The sequence below is a fragment of the Prionailurus bengalensis genome, chromosome D2, assembly GCF_016509475.1.
Source record: "Prionailurus bengalensis isolate Pbe53 chromosome D2, Fcat_Pben_1.1_paternal_pri, whole genome shotgun sequence".
Taxonomy (NCBI): domain Eukaryota; kingdom Metazoa; phylum Chordata; class Mammalia; order Carnivora; family Felidae; genus Prionailurus; species Prionailurus bengalensis.
The window spans coordinates 77,581,474-77,607,677 of NC_057351.1; the positions used below are offsets into that span (position 1 = coordinate 77,581,474).

Consider the following 26,204-nt stretch of genomic DNA (forward strand, 5'->3'; position numbering starts at 1 on the left):
GAGCCTATCTGATGGCCCAGCCTTACCAGGAAACGCTCCTAGAAGTGACCATCCTCACGGAAAAGGCCAAAAAGGAGGAGGAGGTCAAGAAGCTGCTCCGCAGAGAGCTCTTGAGCATGCCACCGTTTTTGAGAAGTCAGCTAGAAAAAATTAAAGTTTAAGTTATTTTTCTGGATTGTTGTATTTCTTTTTCAGGTGAGCATACGTTCAGAATCAGTGCGATAAAATCCCATACCCCTGAATCTTGTTTCTAAGTGTATCAAACTTTGGGGGCGGGGAGGGTAGACAGACCAAGCATTTCAGCTGTCTGCAGAACTGTCCCCCAAAATTTGTGACTTAAAACCCCCACCATCTTATAATAGCTCGTAATTCTGTGTCAGGAATTCAGGCAGAGCCTGCCAGTGCGATCTGCCCTACGCGTCCCCATTAGAGCAGCTTGGGGATATTCAGGTGACAGCTGGACTAGTCCGGAGGGTACAGGCGACACGCCCTTGAGGATGGCTGGAAGGCTGGGTTCGGCTGGTCCCGGTCCGGGCCTCCCTCGTTCATGTAGTTTCTGGCCACCGGGTAGCTGGCCTTATTACAGGTGACTCGACTCTGGTAACTCATCAGACACCACAAGGCTTCTTTTGATGTAGCCTCCGAGGTCTCAGAATGTCACTTCTGCCGTCTGCTGTTGCTCCAACAAGTCACCAAGACCAGCCCAGATTCAAGGGGGGAGGAAACTGACTTTTCCTCTCAAATTTGCCACCATCTTTTAATCTACCACTCCAAGGCTCTGAAAACTCCATCACCCACAGAGGAAGACAACTCTAGACATGTGTGCTTGAAAGATTGTAATGTTAAGACCACGTATGTGATTCCATTTATGTGAAATGCCCAGAATAGGCAAATTTTGACAGAAAATAGGCTATCAGTTGGTTGGGGCTCAGGGGTGAGGAGGTGGGCGAGGAAGGGTGATGGCCACCGGGTATGGGGTTGGGGGCGAGAATGTTCTACATCAGACCGTGGTGATGGTTACAGAGCCCTGTGAAGAGACTGATGAGTTGTTTGCCAGGAATGGGTGAATGACAAAGAGTATGAAGTAAACCTCTGCAAAGCCGTTCGATGAAACGGAAGAGAGAGCTGGAGTCTGGAGCGGGAGGTGAGCCGGGGTGTAGGCGAGGAGCCAGATCATGTGAGGCCTCGGACGGTTCTAAAAGCTCAGGTTGTTCAAGGGTCAGAGGCGGTGGGGAGTCACTGAGGCTGACGAGCGGTTCTGAAGATGTGGAGGAGATGTGAAGGGCAGGAAGGAAGCAGGGACAGCGGATGGGAGGCTTCTGTGGCAGAAACCCGGGCAGGATGGAGAATCAGGACACCAGATGGGGAGTCGTGACCGATCAAGGTAGAGGGGAAGGAGAAGAGAAATCCTGGGTTTCTTTTGAGGAAATAAAGGAGTAGAGGGACCAGCACAGGGATTACAGGGAAGACAGACTTGGGAGCTGTTTTATACCTCTGTTTAAAACAGCCCCTATGCTGGCAATAAGCCATTGCACATACATCTGTAGCTTTTCGGAGTTGAGTCCAAGTCGGAAGAATGTTTAGGATTAATTCATGAGAGTAAGATGGGGGGAGGGGAAGCGGGGAAAGCAACAGAATTTTAAGTGCCAAATGCACAGCATTTAACCCGGGGATCTATTTGGGTAGGAATCACCAGTTTGGTCTAAAATAGCCCCTAGAGGATGCTGAGAAAGGGGGTGCCACTCCACGCGGATCCAGGACGGCCAGGAGGGGAGAGTAGAAGAGATTCTTGTTCAAAGAGGAGACAGGACAGTAACTGAGGGTTCTGGTAGTGGTTTTAAGGTGAGAGATAAACAGGCATGGTTGAAGGGAAAGTGCTCGGTATGGAGAGTGGCTGACAAGCCCGAGGACCAGGAAGGGCTGGGACCCAGAGCCTGCCAGAGAAGCGACACTCGGACACTTGACTCGGACACCAGATGGGAGGAGGGAGAGAGGGAGGACGTAGCAAGCTGTGGAATGGGAAAGGGAACCAACAAGGGGCTAAAAAACATCAAGGACAGGCCTGAAGGCCCAGCCAAGATCAGAAGCTCGGGAGTCGCGCCCGTCTGGTTGTCCTCTGTGTGCACACAGGGGACCGCTGATGGGAGCTGTGGGGATGGTCGTTCAGCCTGGCCTGGCAGAGGACTGAACAGATTCTCGTGTGTAAATCACAGGCTGAATCATAGAAAATGGCTGATATTTGGCCATGTTTTACCTACACAAACAATTTCATACAGTTCAATCCAATATTGGTTGACTTGACCAGCTAACTTTACATTTAGCTAAAGAGATATAGAAAGAACCATAATGATCTGTAGGCCATTGACATCCTAACTAAAAAGCTTTCAGTGGAACAGGACTAGAGAAAGGCCAAACTCTGGCATAATCAGAAAATAAAGAGTAACTACAAATATTTGTGAATATGGCAGTGAATTTCCTTTAATCAAAGACAACCAGGACCAATTCATTAACTATCAAAAGCTACATTTTACTAAAAACAATCTGTCTTTAAAAATGTTTAATCATACAATATATACAATACATGCTGCTTTCCTGTTTGGATTTCACTATCCAGTTGAGTCCTAAGAAAGAGGAAAAAAATAGCTGGTTAACAGTTTGTAAATGATAACATGAATCCAAAGTTTACTAGATATACATAAATAGACTCTGACAGCCAGTGCTTTCTCAGTGAGGAGGGCCCCGGTCCACCCACATTATATATCTTACATCTGCTCTCTTTCCCTCAGTTATCTTGGAACCAAAGCAGATTAAGTATTCAAAGTTCATTTTAACTCTCAAAATTACAGAAAAATTGAGTTAGAAAAATAAAACCTTAACAATGTTCTAATTCAAAATCTCCCCCCCCCCATTTTACAGATTGGATTTATAGACAAAATGAAGCTGAGTGAGATGAAGTCATCTCAGTGATTTTAATGTTTATTTATTTTTGAGAGAGAGACAAAGTGTGAGCAGAGGAGGAACAGAGAGAGAAGACGACACAGAATCCAATCCGAAGCCGGCTTCAGGCTCTGAGCTGTCAGCACAGAGCCCGACTCGGGGGCTTGAACTCACGAATTATGAGATCATGACCTGAGCCGAAGTCGGACGTTTAACCGACTGAGCCATCCAGGCGCCCCCTCCGTGATTTTAAAGTCAGGGGCAGAGCCAACAGAATCCAGGTCTCCTGACTCCCACCCACAGCAAATGCCCGATCGTCACTAAGATTTCCTTCTAGCATGTTCTCCTTCATAAAAATTGAAGAAGTGTTTCACAGCATAACTCACATTTAAGAAACGCCCATTTACTGACATCATTCCAAGGTAAATCTGTCCTAATCCTCCCTTTCTACTTCGTAGCTATAAAATAACCAAATCAAATCGGACACTGAACACGACTGATGGGAGGGTTCAGTATTTGATTTATCTAGTTTATCAACTTGTTGGAGGTGGGGGGGGGGGGTAGGAAGAGCCAAGCCAGGAACACACTCCTGCTCCGCCCCTTCAGAACCCCGAAGTAATCCAAAGAAGGGGACTTGTAGCCACTAGGTGGCGCGCTGCCTTTCCCACCAGCACACACAGTTCTAGGACTGGGGCACTAGAGGGAGGCAAATCCCAATTTCACCAGAATGCAAAAAAGGAAGGTGGTTTGGAATGCTAAGTAACGTTTCATAACATAGGAAATGTTACCTTTGCTGGCGTCAGGCGCTTAGCCTCTGCTGGCTCTGGCCTGAAGCAATCACAGGTTCTGAGATCTCAAAGGTCTTCACGATCTCCTGGTGGAGAACAGAGAACATTTTGGGCACTGGGTTTACGGCAAATGCCGTTTGGGAGACAGAACTACCCCGGGGAAAGGGGCAAGGGGCAAGGCTTTACCTCCCAGTCTCGGTAACTCAAAGCTATGATTCCTTGATTCCTAATTTGGGTGTTTTGGTCAATTCCCTCACTTTCTTCATTAATATTAACGGGCTCTGTTGGAAAGACAAAAGTTTTCAAAGGTTATCGAATCACAGGAGGTAGGCTGAACGTAAACTGTTGAACAGGAACGAAGCCTGTATTGAAAAGACACTTATAATATTACATACTTATTAGGATCCCACGCATCATTGACTTGTTATAGTGTTGTAGCAAGTAATCCATTTGCTTCCATTTTTAAAAAACCCCACAAGATGGAGTGACACGTTGCAATCATTTAAAAACCTCTGCAGATCTAAGTACTAACCACAGAGCTGAGCCCTAGTGAGTCCGAGAGAAATTAAGAGCTTTTAAAGTAACAATAAAGGCAATGGATGTACTTCATTCTCTGCAGGAGACCTTAGGAAACAAAGGACTCATGGAGACCGGTGAAATTATTTGAGAAAGATTCTCCCAAGGAGAGGAGGGAGGTGGCTTCAGGGAAAAATAGAAGGAAGGAAAGTACAATAGTAACTGCAATTACAAACATTCTAGATAAAAACTGGAGGGACTTTCTTGTCAATCTTTAAGGCAGTAAGTGTTGAGTCAATGATACAGGTGAACGCTCTGGCTTTAAATGATGGCGATATTTTCAGTAAAGATACAGCGACGTACAAGTTCGATACGTAAAATGCAAACTCATTTACATTTAGAAAGCTGCATTTCATGAACTCTAATAACACATACGTTTTCTCAAAAACTAATCTTAACATAGTATCCTTTACCTATTATTGGCAGTCGGTCTTGGTCAAGCTTTATTCTTGCAAAACCATCCTAAAACACAAACATGATTTTAGATTTGGATTCAAAAACCGATTTAAAAAATTAGATCCAAAACCTGTAACCACTGGATGAAAAGCATTATCCCTTAATTAGAAAGCTCCATATCCCAGACACTCAAAATGTACCATAACAATAATGAGATTACGTAGACAAGAAGTTACATGGGGCTTCCCTCGGGTTTCTGATCAGCCTCTATCCTGAGGATCTGCTAAATAAAACCGAAACTGGCTTATCTCTTTAACTGATTCATGCGTATTTTTGAACACTCCATATTTTATCAGGTGTTAGCTCATCATCTACCGTTGACAAAATATGCCTTTGTTATCATTTCTGGGAAGATACTCTGGTCAATACAAGATTTTTGTTTAAGGTTAAAATCAAATTCATCTTACATATGCAGCAGTGCAACCTGTTACAAGACTAAAGATAGGTCTAAAGTATACTTTTCTTATATTTCAGTATATTTTTGAGTAGGGTTTTTTTTGAACCTTCTATTTTGAAATAATTTCAAACTGAAAGAGCTACAAGGCTACTATAAAGAACCTTTATAGTATATATATTTTTTAAGTTTATTTATTTTGAGAGAGAGCGAGCGAGCGTGTGCCCACATATGCGACAGGGGAATGGCAGAAAGAGAGAATCCCAAGCAGGTTCCACAGTTAGCACAGAGCCTGATGTGGGGCTCAAATCCACAAACCGTGAGATTAAGAGTGGATGCTTAACCAACTGAGCCACCCAGGCACCCCTCCCTTCCTATATTCTTTACCGAGCTTCACGAAGTTTTTCACCAAGTTTTTTTCACCAAACTTCACTGTTAAAGTTTTGCCACATCATTTCACTCTCTCTACATGTTCATTTGTAATTGTTTTTTAAGTTTATTTATGTTGGAAAAGAGACAGCAAGTGGGAGAGGGCCAGAGAGAGCGAGAGCGAGAGAGAGAATCCCAAGCAGGCTACACACTGTAAACACAGAGCCTGATGCAGAACCCACGAACCTTGAGATCATAACCTCAGCTGAAGTTGGGACACTTAACTGACTGACCCACCCAGACACCACTGTACTAGTAATTTAAAAAAAATTTTTTTTAATGTTTATTTACTTTTGAGAGACAGAGAGAGAGAGAGACCGTGCACATGAGCGGGGGAGTGGCAGAAAGAGAGGGAGACACAGAATCTGAAGCAGGCTCCAGGCTCTGAGCTGTGAGCACAGAGCCCAATGAGGGGCTTGAACCCACGAACCATGAGATCATGACCTGAGCTGAAGTCAGACGCTTAACCAACTGAGCTACCCAGGCACCCCAAATTTTTTTAAGTTTATTTCTTTATTTTTGAGAGAGACAGAGACAGTGCAATTGGGAGAGTGGCAGAGAGAAAGAGAGAGAGAGAGAGAGAGAGAGAGAGAGAGAGAGAGAGAGAATTCCAAGCAGGCTCTGTGCTGCCAACACAGGGCGATATAGGGCCTGAACTCACAAAACCAGGAGGTCATGACTTGAGCCAAAACTAAGAGTCCTATGCTTAACAGGCTGGGCCACCCATGCACCCCGCCCGTATTAGTAATTTTTATGAGATAATAAATGATAGCCTGCTCCCTTTCCTTAGTACTTTCAGTATACGGTTCTTGAGGAGAACAAGACATTTTCTTACCTAACATGGCAACTATCAGATGTGGGCAATTTAAATTTGGGAAATTGAACATGTATACCACACTGTTCTCTAATTTATAGTTCCATACTCAAACTCTGCAAATCCTTTTTATAAATAATTTCCAAAATGTAAAAGCAAGCTCACTTCTTTTTTTAAGGTTACTTATTATGTTGAGTAATCTCTACACCCAACGTGGGGCTCGAACTCATGACCCTGAGATCAAGAGTCATATGCTCCATTGACGGAGCCGGCCAGGAGTCCTTCGCACACAAATTTTCAGCTAGTTTCTTCTGCCTGTGTGCCAATGTTTTGCTACAATGCAAATACATACATACATACTGGTTAGTACAAACACCTCTGCCAGCTCCCACCCATAGCTTTTACTATGTACCCTCTTAAAAGCTATAAAAGATAAAAAAGAGAAATAATCTTAAGTCTTACCCTTATAATGAAGGAAACATGAAAGATGTTTTCCACTGTTCGGGGAAAAGAATGTGGATCAACCACAAAGTCAAAGAAGGACATAGGAGTATCAGCTGTAGACGAAAAAGAAAAAAAAAAATTCTTCAAAACGGGAAAGATGCATTTTGCTCATCAGTAAGACCAATATTGTCTTGTGTGCACAGAGGAAGGAAATGGGCCCTCAACCTGCTGTTGGGAGTATTAAAGGATACGGCCCTTCTGGAGGCCAGTTTGGCCTACCTATTATAAAATACGTATGCCCACTGATCTGGCAACCCTCCTCCTACAGAAATGTCGGCAGGTGCGTGCAAAGCTGTGTGCCAGGATTCTCTGCTACAGCGGCTTTCACGAGAGTAAGATGCTACAAAGAACTGCCACTCGTCCACTCACGGGGGGCTTGTTCAATGTGTTTATGACACAGCCCTACAACGGGAATCACTGGACAGAAGGGAGATCTTCCCGTATCGATGTAGAAGAATGTCAACGTGGAAAACTCAGGTTGCGGAAGAACGTGTATATTATGATTAGCTTTGAAGAAAGCAAAACCAGCAACGATGCCCAACTTACTTATGTGCATAGTTACATAACTGACATAAAGCTAAGACGATCTGAGCATGCAAGGCACGCCATACAAGGGGCTGCCTCTAGGGAGCGAGAAGTGGAACAGGTACTTGACTCTACTGCTCTCACTTCTATGGCACCTTTTGTTTTGTAACAGAAAAAATACCCCATCTTTTAAAAACAAAAATGAAAAGTTACTTTGCCAACAACCTCACATGGGATATCTAAAGGAGAGAAGCTGCGTTACATATATAGGCCAAAAAGCAATCAAGATGATTCAAACATTGTACAGAACCGAAAATGCGTTTCAAAAAACTAACTTCTCATCAAAAGGGACATGTGTCTAACTGATAAATACAAATTGCTCTACTTGAACTTGGTATCATACTTACGATCCTCTCGGAAATAGGTCTGCAATAATCCCAAAATTCTTTCCACTTCCTTTTCTGTTGCTTCTTGATGAGATTCTTCCATTTCACTTAACTGAAAACACAAAGTCGTTACCAGACTGTTTGCGTTTTCTGCCCTCTTCCGCGCCCATATTCGTCTAAATGTCTTTTATTAGGGATCACTACCAGTTTTGACCCCCATCTTCAAATTTACAGTTAAAAAAAAAAAAACAAAAACTTTGTTTCGGTTAACATTTTTCTATTAATTTTTTAACAGAGGAGTTAACATGACCAAATCAACCATGTTCAGGTTGAACATAAAATAGCACAACACAAAAAGTGGTTCAGAACCGTGGTTCTCAAGTGGGAGTGATTTTTGCCTCTTGGGGACATTTGCCAATACCTGGAGATGTTTTTGGTTGTCACAACTGGGGATGGGGGAGGAGGCGGCTACTGGCATCTAGTGGAAAGAGGCCAAGGATTGCTATGGGGCCTCCTGCATTGCACAGGACAGCCAATCATGATGGACACTGTTCCTGCCCCCAGGGCTGACTGTGCTGAGGCTGAGAGCCCCTGATCCACTACCGAAAGGAATTAAAACTAAGACAAGGGTTAACCCGGTAAAACGTTTAAAAGCTTAAATTATTTAAGTGATTATTTAAGTAACCAACCCTGACTCCAGACCCTAAAGCTTAGAAAAGATGGCCAAATTGCATGTATATTATATTAACAGCTACTTTAACCGTAGGCATTTTCAGAAGACAAACCTGGTCAGGCATGGTCTTCTTCTCTTCTGTCGTGGGACCTTTTCTTGGACGATCGCTTCGTGGCTTTGGCACAGGGAACTCTCCTTGTATTGAACCCAACCTAATGAAAAATATGCTTTCATGTCTTTTTTTGTTTGTTTTCTAAACCAATTCGACTAACTGGAAGCAGCTCCCACGGAATGTTCAGATTCAGACCAGGCTTCAGTGCTGTATGAGCTGACATCAGATCGAAACTCTGGTCGGGTCTGTGACATCCTTTCTGCTCCCTCTGTGTTTCTCAAAGAACTCCTAGGAGCTTCTCTCAATTACAGATACCTCCTCAAACACCTTCATATTTTGCTTTCAACAGCAGACCGGTCAACATGCCTGTGGTCTTCCCAGCTAGCCTACTGTGTTCTTGGCAAAGCCAACTTCAGATCAGGGAAGAAGAACATGTGGGGAAGAGGGAAAAACAGCTCCTCTGGGGGTTAAAAGCCTCTGGACTAGGGTGCCAGTGCCAAGGCTCACAGCCTCAGACTACGGAACATACCTGTCTCGGGAGAACAGGTCAAACAGAAGCCATGGGATTCTTTTCCCCTCTGGACTCCCCGTACCCCCTAAAAAAGGCCCAAATGCAGACTTAAGCTACAGTAATAGATGTACCACGCAGCGATCATGGCCCCGAAAACATAGACCCGTGTGGTCCCTCCACCTGAGGAGATCAAAGGGTGCAGTGTAGATGGACAGATCCAAATCCACACACACGTGTCCATTTCATCGCAATGGGGTGGATCCCACAGCATCATACTAGAATAATACTGTGGTGCTGGGAGCGCATGTGGGCAGAGGTCTACCCAGACGTGGGAGTGATCTGGTTGCGATCTCTGATCTTGCCTTCTATCTGTCCGGAGAAGTTACTGGAGGCTTCCAAGTTAGGGTCTGGGACATCAGCAAACATTCCCAGGTGGAAAAGATGGGGGAAGACATTGTAGGCCAAAGACCCAGCAAGTGCAAGGGCACACAGCTGTAAGCACTTCACTGTGGGTGCAACTTCAGCAGGATGAGGAGACAAAGTTTAAGGCACAGCACCCAAGGCTCCCTTTAGATCTTGGGATTTAGGACAGAGCCAAGAACTCAACAGCAAAAGACAGAGATTTGGACTTTATCCTGTAACGAAGAAGTGTGACCTTTATGCTGTAATGGAGGCAGTGCTAACTGCCTGTGCTAACTGAAGGCTTTTTAAAAACCTAGGCCTCGCCCCACACCTGTGCATCTCCAGAGCCTTCTAACTGAGGCGCTACCACTCTCGGGAGGTTTGCAAGGGTAAATCAGAACAGACAAACCGCCCAGGAGCTATACAGCACTTAAGAAGAAACGACAGCAGAAAGAATCTGCTGGGGGACACAGCCAGAGCATTTGAAGATGGTCTTAGAGAAGAACCAGTGAGCACCATTCTTAGTTTCTCCAAAAGGACTGAACTAGGAAATGAAGACAGAAGCTAATGTGAGTATAAAAAAAAAAAAAAAAAAAAAAAAAAAACTTTTCAAAACTAGACCTGTATCCAAAAAATCAACCGGGCACTTATGTGACCGTGACTCAAGCAGGCGTCAAGTATAGGTCGGTTGATCGTCCGACAGGAAATTACGGTAAGTGGCACTTTACATACATTGGTAGGATCTGAAGATACTCTCCATAAGAGGTATCGTCCTCCTACATGGTAAGGATTAAAGGTGACAAAACAAAGCCAGACGTTTTGCCCCAGACCGGAAGTCTCACATACTAGGAAACAAAGGAGCCGGCAGGGCACCTAGTAAGAGGTCCTGGCCCACAGCCTTCCCTGCTTCAATTAAGCAGGATGAGGATCCATCCACATCGAGATTTTATGGGCTTTTCAATCAAAGTTTACAAAGTCTCCAAACAATGGCATCATGACTGTCACCTCCACAATACCAAATAATGTTTGTTCCTACAACGGAAAAACAACTTAAGGTTTACAAATGACTGGTCTGTCAGATTGTTAAAATAATCTTACAGAAAGTGGAATGTATGGGTTTTATTAAAGGTGTTTTCTGCTGTTTTGCCTGATATTTTCCAGGAGTCATAGACTATGAATTCAAAATCAGAACTATCTTCATCACGGATGAGTTCTTCAGCTTCTAGCGGATTTACACCCATATGTGTCAGCTACAAAAATGAAGGGAAACAAAAAACCCCAGTTAAGCCACAAGCAATCATTCACCACATCAAATAATCTGCATCAGTAAACTTTAAGAGGCCAGAGGCAAGGCCTGTTTTCAAGGCCCTAACACGCTGGCTAAATTTCTTTCGATACAGATAATTTCATACATAAATTCCAACTTTCAAAGGCAGAAACACGAGAATGAATGAACTTAGTCCATCAAAGTATTAGGAAAGCAGTTCCGGCATACAAATCTGAAATCACATCCCAAATCAAAGCCTCCAACACAGAACAGGCCAGGTTTAGCTGGCTTTCGGATTTGCATTTTAGCCAACCTCCTAGAGACCACTACTCAGCTTGCGCCTCGGTATATCCAGAGAGCAGTGGCCTAGCGTCAGAGAATCATTCATCCTAAAACTGCCTTCCTGCAAAGAGTTGCCAGAAGTTTAGTAATTCTCTCATCCCCAACTATCTTACAGAAAATGAAAGTGCTTTGATTACATTATAGAATTACAAAATGCCTCCAAGTTATCAAATTAAAACAGTAATATCAAATATGAACAATCAAAAAGCTCTCAAGGAGCTGACCCCTATTAAAGGCAATCAAGTTGTAAAGAAAAAGGCTGCAAGAACCAGATCAGGGACATAAGGTCGGCATCCATCACCCCCGCCCCCTGCCACCTTGTCTCCCCCCCCACACACGTGGGAGGACAGGTCCGTTTCTGTCTGGTCCAGTCTACCAGTCTTTTTTTTATAGAACCTATATTTGATGTACTCAGAAGGCTCTTCCCCACCCAGCCATCACAGAGCTATTAATTTAGGGTTTTACTCTGAATGCCTTAAAGACTTCCGGAATTTATTTTGATTTGTTCAAGTACACAGCTCACTTGGATGAATACCAGTAATTTTAAAAAAGACAACCCAGTATATATGGTCATTTTATTTGTTCAGCTGTATGTTAGTGTGCATTTTCCAAATGCATTATGCCTCACAATAAAAAAGTTAAAAAAGAAGATTTTACGGTTTTCAGTGTAAGTTAAATTTCAGTTTTAAACCAGTTAAGGTTTTAAAAACAACAGAAAACTCATCTGCCCCCTGCCTTTACAAAAGAATGAATGTATCTGGTCCAATCTCACAGTACTAAATCATCTTAATAGCCATTTGACAAACATTCAGTCAGAAATTCAAAGGTCTAGCAGAAATGCTAGGACAGAGCTTCGCTCAGAGTAGAACCAAAAAAAAAGAAAAAAAAAATCAACAACAGGGTAAAATGCATGGTCAGCTTCATTGTGCCTTTTTTGGTAAATCCACCAAGGAAAAATTTTTTAATTTTGGGTAACAACCATCCAAAAGAAAGGTAAATAAAACAACCACAAAAAGACCCACAAAATAGCAAAACCCTAAGCATATTCATGTGATTCCCATTTATTCTCAAAGACAGAGGAGAGGGGCACCTGGGTGGCTCAGTCGGTTAAGCGTCTGATTTCGGCTCAGGTCATGATCTCATGGCTCGTGGGTTCGAGCCCCGCATCGGGCTCTGTGCTGACAGCTCAGAGCCTGGAGCCTGCTTCGGATTCTGTGTCTCCTCCTCTCTCTGTCCCTCCCCTGCTCTTGCTCTGTCTCTGTCTCTCAATAATACATAAATGTTAAAAAAAAAAAAAAAAAAAAGAGGAGAACTTGCCCCCCAGGCCTAACTCATCTCCAGCTGAGCTCTGCCACCTGCTGCGTGGGTTTTGTCCAGCCAGGACAAAGGGTCCCCAGTCACTGAGAATGAGCTAAAATACTTATGAACTGACGGTTCAGGGGGAAAATGGCCATTTGTAAATAAACGTAGCACCCAGAATCTTTACTTCGAATGCTAAGAGATTTCTAAACCTCTAGGCTGCAGCCCTGTATTCCTCGACATGGCTCTCCTGTCATCGTTTAACTTGGTGAGATGAGATCTCTTTGGGGGAATCTGAGACTTGTGCCCCGCCACCCCCCAAGAAAAGGAAAAAGGAAGCGAAAGCCATTGGCATACAGATCTAATCAAAGAAGATAATTAATCTGTGACCTGGGACACATTTTTGTTTAAGATTCCGCAGCTTTGAACTTACTAGAGTTTCAACGTAGCGCAGCATATCGAACGAGTTCAGATCAGAACGCAGCTGCTTTGCCTTCTCTTTGCCCAAATCTGAAGCCAAAACAAGAAACTGGGCATCCAGGACTGCTTCTCTTGCCCGGGACACTGCTCAAGAAGAGAAGGAAAAGACACATGATTCACAGGGATTTTCCCGAAATTTCCACCTACTTACTTGCCATTTCCCACTGGACCAACCAACCAAAAAAAAAAAAAAAAGGAAACATACCCATCTCCCTCTAAAACCTGGCTCTCATGCGCAACCCACCAAAATCTGGAGTCAAAGCTGACCCGTCCTCCGGGCTCTGTGCAGACAGTTCAGAGCCTGGAGCCTGCTTCAGATTCTGTGTCTTCCTCTCTCTCTCTCTCTGCCCCTCTCCCGCTCATGCTCTGTCTCTCTCTCTCTCTCAAAAATAAATAAACATTAAAAAAAAAAAGCTGACCAGCCCTCCTAAAAGCCCCTCTCCCTCCAGGGTCCTTCTCCTCCTGTGAACTGAACTACCATCTCTTTATAGCTTGGGTTCAACAAAGCCTGTCTCCTCTCTTAACACCCAGCTTCTCCCCCCCTCCCCACCCCCACGCCAGCAGCCCCACCTCGGCGTCCCTCCTCGACGCGAGCGGAGGTAAGTCAAAAGGAAAGCCTGCTCCGTGTAAGGCCTGGTGGCTTGTTGAGCGGCCACCACAAACCGTCAGGGGACATCAACAGAAATAATGGCACCGTCTGGGCAGTCAGCCTAAGACTCACGCCCCGGGTGCCAGCCCGGGCCACCACGTGGACAGAGGCCACGCAGCAGGGCGGCGACCCTGAGGATGGAGGGCCGGAAGGCGTTTGACAGAGGACCCGGGATTTAAGACAAGCTATAGCGAGAAAAAGATTTAAACAGGAGTCAAGAAGGGAACAGGACGACGAAGTGTGCAGAGGCGAGGGACCGGCCCTTTGGAGGAGACGGCGGGGCTGGCGGGACTGGGAGGGTGAAGAGGGCCCTGGGAACACCTGGAAAGGCAAACCGGAAAGGGAGCCAAGAAGAGGTGAAGGCGGCAAAGTTCAAGCACAGAAACACCTGTGCCTGGCGTGCTCCCAGAGGCCTTGTGGGTGTCGCGCTTACTGAACACACACCTCCAGCGGCTGAACTTGGCTGACTCCCGTTTTTGCTTTTATACATCATTCTTCTCCCTTTTTATTTCGGGGGTGCTGCTGCGGGAGCGACCATGCGTGAGAGAGGGAAGCAGGGGCCAGGCCGCTCCGGGTGCCTTGCCTGCTGGCCTCACAGCACGGTCGGCGAGAAAAGCACAGACTTCTCGGTCACAGCTGGCTTTGAGGCTCCCACCGAGGGAAAACCATGAGTGCCAAGGATCTAGAATTCTGTGTTTGCTGAGCGAGCAAGTAACTTTGCCTTAAAGAGGTGACCCAGTCAGCACAGGGGCATTAGCAGAGGAGGGAGTGATGTGTGGCCCAAGAACTAATAAGATGCATAGTAAAGTACAAAGGGGTGAATGAGTCACAGCGCTAACAAGGGGTGAGGAGGGATTTAACCAGGTGAAAGGGAAACGCTCAGTTCTGGAAGGTTTTAACGAGATTTGGCAAATGTGGGACACCAAGATGGGGAACAGTGCAGAGGCTGTGAGCAGGGCTAGAAAGACACTCATTTGAGAACATGCAGACGTGGCAATGTTAAAAGTGAGCAACAGTTAAGCCATTAGTCGGACTGGGAAATTACTAGAAAGAAAGGGTCTGGTCCTCAAAGAACATGAAGAATTGTCTGGGCAGCACAAGTTGTTGACTCTTCCTTACCACCGAATTTGTCTGCATTCTATCATTCTGCTGCCACAGAACTGTTAGGAGGACGGTGGGGAAAGTGGTCTGGGGACTTGCTCTAGGGTTCGGGGCCCCAGTGCCTACATCAGGGGGTGCCCGACCTGCCTTCTGTCTTTGAACAGACTACTGCTGCCACAAACCCTTTTAATTCAAACCAAGATTTTTTTTTTCATTTTCAGAGAGAGAGAGAGAGAGAGAGAGAGAGAGCGCACATGCACGCCCATCGGGGAGGGGCAGAGAGAGAATCCCAAGCAGGCTCCACGCTGCCAGTGAGGAGTCCTACATGGGGCTCGAACTCACCGAACTGTGAGACCATGACCTGAGCCAAAATCAAGGGTCGGATGCTTAACCGACTGAGCCACCCAGGTGCCCCAAACCATGATTGTTTTTTGAACTCCCCTCTCCCTGTGGAGGGTGCTCAGTGCTCTGACATATCTCTTTATCTCTCTCTCACCACCCCCCTACTAGAGACCAACAGCTCCACTAGTGGAGGAGGCCACTACACCCCTGCCCCCCCCCATAGGCGGACCAATAGCAAGGAGCTGGGAGGAGGGCAGGACTAGAAATAGGATGTCACAGCCCAGCTCAGTTCTCCTTTAATTCATCCATTCAACAAACGCACCCTGGGGATACAGCAGTCAATACCGCAGAAAGATAAAGATAATTCATGCAAGTATAATACAAGTTCTCAACCTTGAACGAGCAACAGAACCACCTGGGGGGCTTGCTAAAACAGGCTGCTGGCTGCGCCCCAGAATTTCACATAAAGCCTTCAATACACAACACAAGCAGTATAACCACTTAGGGAATAGTAAGCACAACACAAGCAGTATAACCACTCCAACGAGAAAGCTTCCAAAACTAGTAAAGAAAACACTACTACATTATGTGGGCATTGTTTGATGTCAATAATATGGCTCTTATATAAAACTAATAAAAAAATTATCCTAAAACTTACAATAAAAAGCTCCCATATATAAAATAATGAATTACCTCCATTAAACAGAGTATTGGCCTCTTCAAGGACTTCAGTTAGTTTGTCGCTGGCATTCAGTATATCCTCTCGGTTTTCTACGTAAAGAAATACAAGGTTTGGCAAATGTGCTCATCATTCACCAAGTCCTTAATAAAGTGGTCACCTGGGGTGCTGAGGAGTCCTGCCCCTGCTCCCTGGGGTGATTATTTCACACATCTCTATCTTTTTAACCAAAGCGTCTCCGAAAGAGAAAGGTGACTGTACCTTTAAGGAGCATGAACTTTAAAAGGGGCCTTGCTGCCTTTAACCTTCACCCAAAGGGTTCCACTGCTTCTGCAGCCTCCGAGGAGCGCTCCTAACAGTGGTTCCCAAACTCTGCAAGCCACAGGGGCCCCTGGAGGGCCACCCGACAGATGGACGCTCCACCCCGAGTTTCGGAGTGGGTAGGTCCGGGGTGCGGTCCTGGTGCGGGCCATTTTTGACAGCTCCCTGGTGGCGCCGCCCGCGCTGGGCGGGCGACCCCTCGCGGGACCCACCGACTGCCAGATACGACACCCGGGGCCCGAGCCCCGCCGCCACTCCTTCCCGGCCGTCTGGGCTCGGGCGGCACCGTCCGGCCCCCTCGGGGCCCGCGCGCCCCCGCCAAGGTCGCGCGGCTCGCTCCACGCGACGGCGCGGGGCCACCCGGCGAGCCAATCGAGGCGCGGCCGGGCGGCGCGGGGTCGGCGCGGGCGCGGTTAACCAGCCGGGCCGCGCGGGCCTGCGTCCCGCACCTGCCCCCGCCCGCGCCCCGCCTTACGTTGGACCGAGTTGATGAGCGCCCGGTACTGATGGCGGATCTGGCGGCACAGGCCGTGGTCGGTCTCCGCCTCCAAGCTCGCGGGGTCCACCATCTCGTCCCCGGAATCCGACGGCTCTGCCTCCTCCAGGCTCGGGCGCTCCGGGGCCTCCCTGCGCTCGGGCGCGGCGCCGCGGCGGGACACGGGCGACAGCGGGGACCGCGAGCGGGAGCGGGAGCGGGTGCGATCCCGGTGCGGGTCGCGGCCCCGGCCCCGGCCCTCGGACCGGCGGCCGCTGCTGTCCCCGGACATCGCGCCAATTCGCCGTGCAACTTCGGAACGGCGGAAGTTCGCGCCAGAAACTGAAACCCCTGCTCGGCGCGAGCGCCCGCTCCCCGCGGAACGCGGCTCCCGGGCCGGCGCCAGCGCACAGCGACGCCTCTGGCGGGAGGCCGGCGGCGGGCGCGGTGCTGGGCGCTCCCGAGGCGCCGCGGGGCCCCGGCCCCGGCCCTCCGCTCGCTGGCCGTTTGCCGCGCCCGGGGCCCGCTTACTCCTCGCTGCGCGGGGGTCACGGCCTTGGCCCGCCGGGCCCCCCACCCGGCCCGCATCTTCCCGGGTCTCTTTGGTTCCCCAGGACACCGCCACGGCCTGGCGACGTCAGGGCGCGCAGGGCACGTGTGTCATGGAGGCTGCCGCGGATGACGCCGGGCTCGGAGGCAGAGATGTGGCTCTGTGACCTGAGAGTTTCTCCGAGCCATCACGGGGCGGATCCACTGAGGTTCACGTGCAGCCGGCAGTCCCACTCCTGGTGAAGCCAGAAGGACAACAAAAATGAACAACAAAAAATTGACTTTCTCCTAGTAAACTGTTAACCGTCCCTTCTAAATAGCTACAGCATGGCAGCTTATGTTCACAATTGGTTCTCAAGCTAAAATATTCTGAAGTATCTTCAAAAAGGGTCCAAGACAGATGGAATTATATTCAGAAAAGCCTATGACTTTCGTGCTACGTATTTGGGGTTGTATTGCAAATGTTGTTTCTCAAAAGTTCTCTTTGGTGCTGAGAATGCATTCGCTTTTCTCAAGGAAACAATAATGTAAGTTGCGTTTCTGCGTAAGGCTACAAAAATACTTCTGTGCATCTTGTACAGTCAGCTGGAGGTAAACGCTGTTTGCAGCTGCTCCACAGCCGGTACAGCACCACAGCCCTACTTACCTGGGTTTCAGAAAAGGTAAAAAGCTGGTGCCTGCTTCATTGGATGCATTATAATTGGCCTAAATGAGTCGTGGCAATCTTATCCTCCTTCCTCAATGACTGGACTAGGGACGGGCATGTAATCCAGTTCTGGTCAGTGATATGGGAGGGGGCGTCCCATCTGCGTGAAACACAAAGCCTCCAGAAAAGAGAGGCTTTATCCCCACCCTCACTCCTTCTTTAAGATGCTGATGTGATAAACTGGTACCCGACACGACAGCAGCCATCTATGACGAAGTGACAAGCATGAGGAAAAGACCAGGATGCTAAGGGACGGAGAAGGACGGACATAGCTGAGTTGCTGAGTAACTGCAACTGTCTCCAGACTGCTTGTTAAGTGAGCTGTAAATATCCTGTGCTAATTGTTTTGCGGTTATCACTTGCAGCTCAGCGCGTTGGGACCGAAACAAGTAGTTAGCATTCTTCTAGGTGGAAATTCATTCCGAGCTCCGGATACAAATACCTGGAGCATTTCATTCAGTTCCATGAGGTTTTGGTGTGTTCTAATGAGCCAGACACCCTACAAACACAGTAGATCACGAGGATGGCTCAGAGACTTGTCTTTGCCTTCCATGGTCTCACGAGGAGACAGACATGAAACTGATCCTAAAATTCATATGGAAATACAAGGGATCCAGAAGCCAAAATGATCTTGAAAAAGAAGAACAGAGTTGGCAGGACTTGCATTCCTCCATTCCAAGGCTTACTACAGAGCTGTAGCAATTAAGACTGTGTGGTGTTGGCGTAAGGATAGACAGATTGATCGATGGGATAAAATCAAAACTCCGGAAATAAACCTTTTCATCCACGGTCAATTGATTTTTTACAAAGGTGCCAAGACAATTCAAGGGGGAAAGAGCAGTCCTTGCTACAAATTGTGCTAGGACAATAGGATATCAACATGCAAAAGAATGAAGTTGGACCTCTCCCTCGTGCTATATATAAAAATTAACTCAAAATGGATCTGATCTAAATAAATGTAAGAGCTAACAGGATAAAAATCTTAGAAGAAAACACACACAAATCTCTGTGGCCTTGGATTAGGTGATGGTTTCTTAGATATACCCCAAAAGCACGAGCAACCAAAGGAAAAAAAAAAAGATAAATTGGAGACCAGGTTAATGGTCATTTGTTAAAGCAGTAAGAAGAAACTAATACCGGTACCTAGGATGAGCACCTGTGATAAAAATTATCATAATTTTTTAAAGTGTATTTATTTATTTTGAGAGAGATCACAAGCAGGAGAGGGGCAGAGAGAGGAGGAGAGATAGAGAATCCTAAGCAGGCTCCACGCCGTCAGCATAAAGCCTGACGTGGGGCTCGAACTCACGAACCGTGAGATCATGACGTGAGCCAAAATCAAGAGTCAGACGCTTAACTGACCGAGCCCCAAGAAAGGTGGAGGTTAATTTGAGGGAAGGGTGGGGACAAATGGAGAATAACCCACATGATGGGTAAAAGGTTTATCAGGGTTTCTTCAGCTAGGTATAATAGAAACTCCAGTACAGGACCTTCGCCAAAATTGTTACAATGTTCCTTGTGACACTGGAAAACTAGAAGTAGGCAGTCCAGAATTCGTGTGTTGGCTTAATTGCCTCAACCCAAATGGGCACATGTCACTGCTGCTCACATCTGGTCACATGGCCTCAACCCAACTGCAGGGAGGCTGGGAGACGTGTCTTCTCTTTCTCTGTTTCCCCATCCCTTCTTCTTTACTGTCAAAGCCCACTTTCCAATATAGAAGCCAAAAACAAAACAAAACAAACAAAAAACCCCCAGATATTCACCTTTCCTCCCCTCCTTGGACCTAGGGCGTGGAATATGGTCATTCTTGACCAATGGGACTAAGGAGAAGTCTATGGAAGGTCTACTCAGAAATGTTTTCTCCACAATAAAAATAGACACTGAGAGGAAATGTTCCTCTTTAGTCAAACGTCGTTCTGTCCACATGTGCTGCTCAAAGTGAGGCAGCGATCTTGGGGCCACGTGGGGACAGATTAACAAATGAACATTATGAGTCAGAAAGAGATGATGGAGCAGAGACCAGAGAGCGGGGGAAGAGGTGACTGAGTGTACTCCCTCCTCCTTTCCTGGGAGTTGAGCCTCTGGATCACCCTCCCGATTAACATGACATGACAATGAAGAACTGGCAAGGAGTAACCCAGAGGGGGACATCTGGCAAGCAGGCCTTCATGAACACCGGGCAGAGAGGAGAGAGGCAGGAGAGTTTCGGGTGGGGCAGAGGTGGAGGGACTGAATCCCTCGGTGCATAGGGTGTCCATCAGGCTGTGGCTGGGTACCAGCTCTCCCGCAAATCAAATGGGAAAACGTGTACGCTCTCGGGTGGGAAACAAAGTTTCTAATAGTTCCGGCACTGAGAAAGACAGCCAGCCACTGGGGGATCCTTCTGGTCAGAGCTGATTTGGTGCTAAGAATGCTGGATGTGGGGTCTGTGTATGTCCAGCCAGCGCCGAGTTAGATCATCCACGATGCATGTATAGCGGCTAGTGTCATAAACATGTCGCTTGGTGTGATTTGGTATTCAGTATATCTCTCGGGGGATCCTGGCGCTCCTCGTCGGCCAGGCTGCCAAGAGAAGGCAGTAGTTAGTAAAAACTCAACGCCCTCGTTCTCCAGTAGCCCCTGCTATGCTGGCGATTGCGTGAGTCTGTGATGAAACCCTGCCCCCTTTTCTGGGTGCTTCATTTATTAATGCATGTTTATTGAGGGGCCACTATGTGCTAAGCCACAGGCTGGACGCTCGAGATGCAATATTAAAGACTGCGAGCAAGGCCCTGCACGCATGGAGCTTATGGATTTTGGAGAGAGACAGACATCAAAAAAGCGAAACAAAGATGAATGTATATTACCTGCTGTGTTAGACACTTGGAAGGAAAGGATTTGGAGCTAGGCAAGAATCTGACCTGGATAGCAGAGTCAAGGCCGTTAAGCTGAGGTGAGAAGGAGCCCAGGATGGAAGTCGGGGCGCAGGCGGGGAGGAGAGCAGAGCAGGAGGCAGCCGGGGCCGTCGCTTAGTGTTTAGGAACTGCTTTGTTCCAAGGTGGGAAATAATCAGAAATGTGTCAGGGTAGACTCTCCGAAGAGTCTCCTGCTATAACACAACTCAATCCTGTATATGCCATAATTTGTATGACACTCCTGGGCTCGTGGAAAATAAAGGAAGTGTTTACAGGAACGCAAAGGCGAGCCCAGGACTCATGGGAGCCCTTGACACGTGGAAAACTGTCCACCGTGGTTGCAGGTGCCCTCGGCAGGCGGCGGGGGCATAGGGCCTGAGCATCCACAGCCCTGCTACACACATTGTTCGGCTTAAGGCTATCAAGGGCCCATGAGACGCCAGGCTCTGTGAGCAAGACAGACAAGATCGCTGCTGTCACAGGCGGATGCCAGCTGGCGGTCTTATCAGGGAGAAAGACAACAAACAGGGAATAGATAAATAATTTCAGATGGTGACAATATGAGGAAATTCAAAGGCAGCATATTGTGGGAAGGAGTTACCTACCAGGTGGTGAGCAGTGTGGGTGGGTAACTTTAGCTGGGGTGGTCTGGGAAGCCCCCGCCGAAAAGCTGACATTTCAGTTAAGAACGGGAGTCCGCCATGTGAATTGGGGGGGCAGGGGGGACGTGAGTGTAGAACTTTCCAGATCTAGAGACTTCTCTTTTCCCAAGCGTCTGCCCTAAGTCTAGACACTGATCCAAAAGCTTCTGAGAGAAAACAAAGCCCAGGACTGGGACATGCCTGCCTTCACTGTCAAGACCTCCAGGCCGGGGTGCCCAAAGCACCCCAAGTATGAGAGGGAAGCGTATGTACAACCCCGAGCCCGTCTCACCTGGACGTGGACAGGAGAGGAATCACCTGCCGTGCGGTTTGGCCAGAGAGCAGAGGGGCTGTTTGTCGTCAGATATACAGCATGAAGCCAGAGAAAGGCATACGCACCGTGCATGCTGGTCACCTGGGGTGGGACTGGGGCGCAGAGACAGCGAGAGATTATTAAATCTGTGCTGTTTCAGTGAGGTGTTAATTGTATCATTTTGGGAGAGAAATGTAATAAATGTTCATTTTTAATTTCTACACTGAAACAGTGAGTGCAAATTCTCAATCAAAACATGCAAATAAATATTTCCCAGGCTCTCGAGGCCGAAGGGTCTAAATGGTCAAAAAAGGATCATTAGCCTTCGCACCACGGCCGCCTCCCTATTTTTATGGAACAGAACTACAGCCATCTTAGTAACCAGCAGCGGATCGGTGAGACTTCTGCTCCTGGAGAGATTTCCAGCTGGCAAAACGAACAGCTGGTATTAGCCTGGGGACATTTGGGAACACGCTTAAGCGCAGTGTCTCATGCCATCTTCCAGGACGCGCCGCCTCCGTTTGCTTTTCTTTCGTTTTGTTAATGTTGAAGAGGATCTGTAAATAAAGAAATCAAAAGGGCCAGTAAATTCAAAACATTTTTTATTTATTTTTTCTTTATTTATTTTTTTTATTTTTTTTTTTATTGCTTATTATTTTTGAGAAAGAGAGACAGACAGAAAGCAAGCAGGGGAGGGGCAGAGAGAGAGGGAGACACAGAATCTGAAGCAGGCTCCAGGCTCTGAGCGCCCAGGACAGAGCCTGACGTGTGGCTCAAACCCACAGACCGTGAGATCATGACCTGGGCCGTAGTCAGCCGCCCAACCGACTGAGCCACCCAGGCGCCCCTCAAAACATTTTTTTTTTTAATTTTTTTTTTTCAACGTTTATTTATTTTTGCGACAGAGAGAGACAGAGCATGAACGGGGGAAGGGCAGAGAGAGAGGGAGACACAGAATCGGAAACAGTCTCTAGGCTCTGAGCCATCAGCCCAGAGCCTGACACGGGGCTCGAACTCACGGACCTCGAGATCGTGACCTGGCTGAAGTCGGACGCTTAACCAACTGCGCCACCCAGGCGCCCCCAAAACATTTTTTAAATGTCATGTCATGTCATTGAAATGGTGTCTAAAATGTGACCACGCCTGCTATGTATTTGTCATCCCAAAAGTCGAGTCCATGGCCTCAATAATGCTTTAGACCAGTGCTTTCCAAATGTTAGTGTGCATTTGAATCACAGGGGATGGTTATTAAAAACACAGATTCTGGGGGCACCTGGGTGGCTGAGTCGGTTGAGCGTCCGACTCTTGACTTTGGCTCAGGTCACGATCCCAGGGTCGTGGGATCCGGCCCCTCATCAGGCTCTGTGATGAGCGTAGAGCCTGCCTAAGATTCTGTCTCCCTCTGTCCCTCCCCCACCCACACTCTCGCTCTCTTGTAAATAAATGAATAAATAAAATTAATCTTAAAAATACAGAATCTGATACAGTAGGTTTTGGGAGGGGGCCTCTGATTGTCCACTTCTAATTCCCAGGCGATGCCCGTGCTGCTGTTCAGGGATCGTACTTAGACCCACCAGATGAATGGACAGGCAGAACAATTTAAACATGTTTACTCACCTCTGAAGGCCAGGGTGAGATACTTTTTGTCATTGAGATATAATTCACCTACTGTAAGATTCACACTTTTAAGGTATACGATCCAATGGTTTTTCTTATATTCACAAGAGTTGCACAACCATCACCAGAATGAACTCTAGAACATTTTCATCACCTCGGGGGTGGGGGGAGGACCAACCCATACCCATATCCGTTCGGAGTTATTCCCCATTCCCCCGGTGCTCTCGCAGCCCCTAGCAAACACTAGCCTAGTCTCTGTATGCACAGACTTGTCTATTCTGGATGTTTCGTGTAAGTTGAATCATCAACATGTTGTCTTTTGTGTTGGCTTCTTTCATTTAGCATCATGTTTTCAAGGTGTATCCACTTTGTAACATCATCTGAATAATATTCCCTGTATGGATATGCTACAGTTTATCCACTGGTGGACATTTGGATGGCTTTCACCTTTTTGCTGTCATTTATGATACCTTGGCATTCTTCAGTCATTCGAATGTTCTTATTTTTTTTAAGTTTATTTACTTAGAGAGACAGAGAGACAGAGAGAGCATGATCAGGGGAGGGGCAGAAGGAGAGGGAGAGAGAGAATCCCAAGCAGGCTCCACACTGTCAGCACAGAGCCCAACACAGGGTACAATCTCATGAACCGTGAGATCATGACCTGAGCTAAGGTCGGACCCTCCGACTGAGCCCCCCAGGTACCCCAGTCATGTGAATATTCTGGTGCCACACTCCCTGGTTCATCCAAGAGGAGTTACTGTTGTCCAGCCTAGAGTGCTTTCAGCAGAGTTGAGGGCTGTAGCGGGGCAGGGTGGTGGGGGTCTCAGAAGAGGCCCAGCGAAGCCATTAGCCTTTAGGGGGGTTAGTAAAATTTGGTCAGGTGGTCTGAGAGCACAGATATCACCATTTAAAACAATAATTTATTTTGAAAATTGAAATTTATAGAAGTTGCAACAAGAAAGACCTTGGGGCGCCTGGGTGGCTTAGTCGATTAAACGTCCGACTTCAGCTCAGGTCACGATCTTACGGTTCATGAGTTCGAGCCCCGCGCCAGGCTCCGTGCTGACAGCTCAGAGCCTGGAGCCTGCTCCAGTTTCTGTGTCTCCCTCACTCTCTGCCCCTCCCCTACTTGCGCTCCGTCTCTCTCTCAAAAATAAACATTTAAAAATATTTTTAAAAAAGAATACAAAGATCTCCCGTATCCCCAGTCGTTAGTTGTATTTATGCCCCCCCCCCCGCCCCATGTGGATACTCACTGTTACTATTCTTTATTTGGGGTCAAGTTGTAGACTTGATGCCCCTCTTTCCTCAGTGTGACCCCGCCACACTGGACTCTTCCCTGCGTAACCACAACACAACCACCCCTATCAGGAAATCAACACTTTGCAACTCTGGCATCCCGTCATTACACCCCATTCCGACTTCTCCTTTTGTCCCAACGGGGTTCTGACATTTCTGGTCCAAGATGTCATCCAGGATCACACGATGTCTCTCTTTTTCATCTCCTGCAGGAGCAGCTCCTTGGTCTCTTGTTACTTTCACTCTTGACAGCTGTAAAGAATCTCCCTTCTGTAGATTCTGTTCAACTTGGGTCTTCTCAATGTTTCCTCATGTCCAGACCCAGGCCGCGTATCCTTGGCAGGCATAGCACCAGAACGGAGTGATGTTCTCGGTGCTTCACCCCAGGGGCACCTGAGGTCTACCTGCCCCACTGGTGATGTGAATCTTGATCACCTGGTCATGCCAGTGTCTGGCAGGTTTCTTCACCATAAAGGAATCCTTTCTCCCTTTGTAGCTAATAAATATTTTGTGGGGGGATAACCCAGGACTATGGCACTATCTCCTACTTTTGTATGCCGGGATATCATGGCTTGTAGACCCCCTCAAGAAATAGAGATGGGGGCACCTGGGTGGCTCAGTCAGTTAAGCGTCCGATTTCAGTTCGGGTCATGATCTCGCAATTCACGAGTTCAAGCCCCACTGTCAGCTCAGAGCCTGGAGCCTGCTTCAGATTCTGTGTCTCCCTCTCTCTCTGCCCCTCCTCTGCTTGCACTCTGTCTCTCTCTGCCTCTCAAAAATAAATATTGAAAAAAAACAAAAGCACCTTCTCCATGAAATCTGTTCTGGTCATTGAACGTGAAGGTGACCTCTGGAAAAACAACAACAACAAAGAAACAGAGCTGGAAAATATATGTTCGTATTTACCTACTCACACATGATAAACACATCCTATTTATCTTTTATCTTTATCTCTAGATAGATACATAGATAAATTTAAAACGTATTCAAATAAGAAAGGAGGGGGGGCACCTGGGTGGCGCAGTCGGTTAAGCGTCCGACTTCAGCCAGGTCACGATCTCGCGGTCCGGGAGTTCGAGCCCCGCATCAGGCTCTGGGCTGATGGCTCAGAGCCTGGAGCCAGTTTCCGATTCTGTGTCTCCCTCTCTCTCTGCCCCTCCCCCGTTCATGCTCTGTCTCTCTCTGTCCCAAAAATAAATAAACGTTGAAAAAAAAAATTTAAAAAAAGAAAGGAGGGGAAAAAAACCCACACGTTTACACCAACCTCTAATTCCAGTACAGCACCTCTAGGGTTTTTTTTCCTAGCCTTCTCTTTCCATATTACAAATCCCTTCTCAACCGTGGGAAACCTTGGTCACCATTGTCATCAGTAAGCATATTTACTTATTTGCCTCGTCCTTCTGGTTGTAACCAACCTTCACCTGCACTGGCTGCATGCTTGGGCCTCCAGCCTTCACATTAGCTATCGTTGCTGATGAATCCCTCTCACCGATATGCTCTCTTGTCCCAAAGCGGTCATCTTGGCAATGGCCTTATGGCCACTACTCCTTTCGTGTCACTAACACTTGATACATCGCAGCAGCGAATACATCTCTTTCATTGAGGTACCATCTGAGCTCACCGCCAGCAACAATTTTAACAATCGTACTGCCACATTGTACCAGGGACAACTGGTGTGCCACCGGGCATCAGTGACGGTGTCCTCCTTGCCAGTCAGGTA

The 26,204-nt window shown here is 47.2% G+C and overlaps 1 protein-coding gene across 2 annotated transcripts; it reads right to left on the reverse strand.

The window, feature by feature from the left end:
- Nucleotides 1-2,452: 2,452 nt before the first annotated feature.
- On the reverse strand, nt 2,453-16,871 carry NSMCE4A (NSE4 homolog A, SMC5-SMC6 complex component). Of its 2 annotated transcripts, XM_043597736.1 has the most exons (11): nt 16,463-16,871; nt 15,681-15,758; nt 12,849-12,979; nt 10,606-10,757; nt 8,595-8,694; nt 7,831-7,921; nt 6,857-6,951; nt 4,715-4,763; nt 3,912-4,006; nt 3,726-3,811; nt 2,453-2,621 (listed from the first exon to the last, which is right to left on the reverse strand). In XM_043597736.1, the coding sequence occupies exons 1-10, from the start codon at nt 16,752-16,754 to the stop codon at nt 3,737-3,739; spliced, it is 1,158 nt and encodes a 385-aa protein (XP_043453671.1). In that variant the 5' UTR covers nt 16,755-16,871; the 3' UTR covers nt 2,453-2,621; nt 3,726-3,736. The 2 variants fall into 2 exon arrangements, with proteins under 2 accessions (XP_043453671.1, XP_043453673.1); XM_043597738.1 differs by lacking the exons at nt 2,453-2,621; nt 3,726-3,811 and having other exon boundaries at nt 3,956-4,615; nt 16,463-16,861.
- Nucleotides 16,872-26,204: the final 9,333 nt, after the last annotated feature.

Bases quoted from the DNA above. Each gene is read 5' to 3' on its own strand.
- NSMCE4A (XM_043597736.1), bottom strand. From the start codon at position 16,754: ATGTCCGGGGACAGCAGCGGCCGCCGGTCCGAGGGCCGGGGCCGGGGC. The intron at 8,695-10,605 runs GTAAGATTATTT...ATTTTTCATTAG, and splicing joins ACCCATACATTCCACTTTCT to GTTGGGTTCAATACAAGGAG. The intron at 4,764-6,856 runs GTAAGACTTAAG...TTTGTGTTTTAG, and splicing joins ATGTTTCCTTCATTATAAGG to GATGGTTTTGCAAGAATAAA.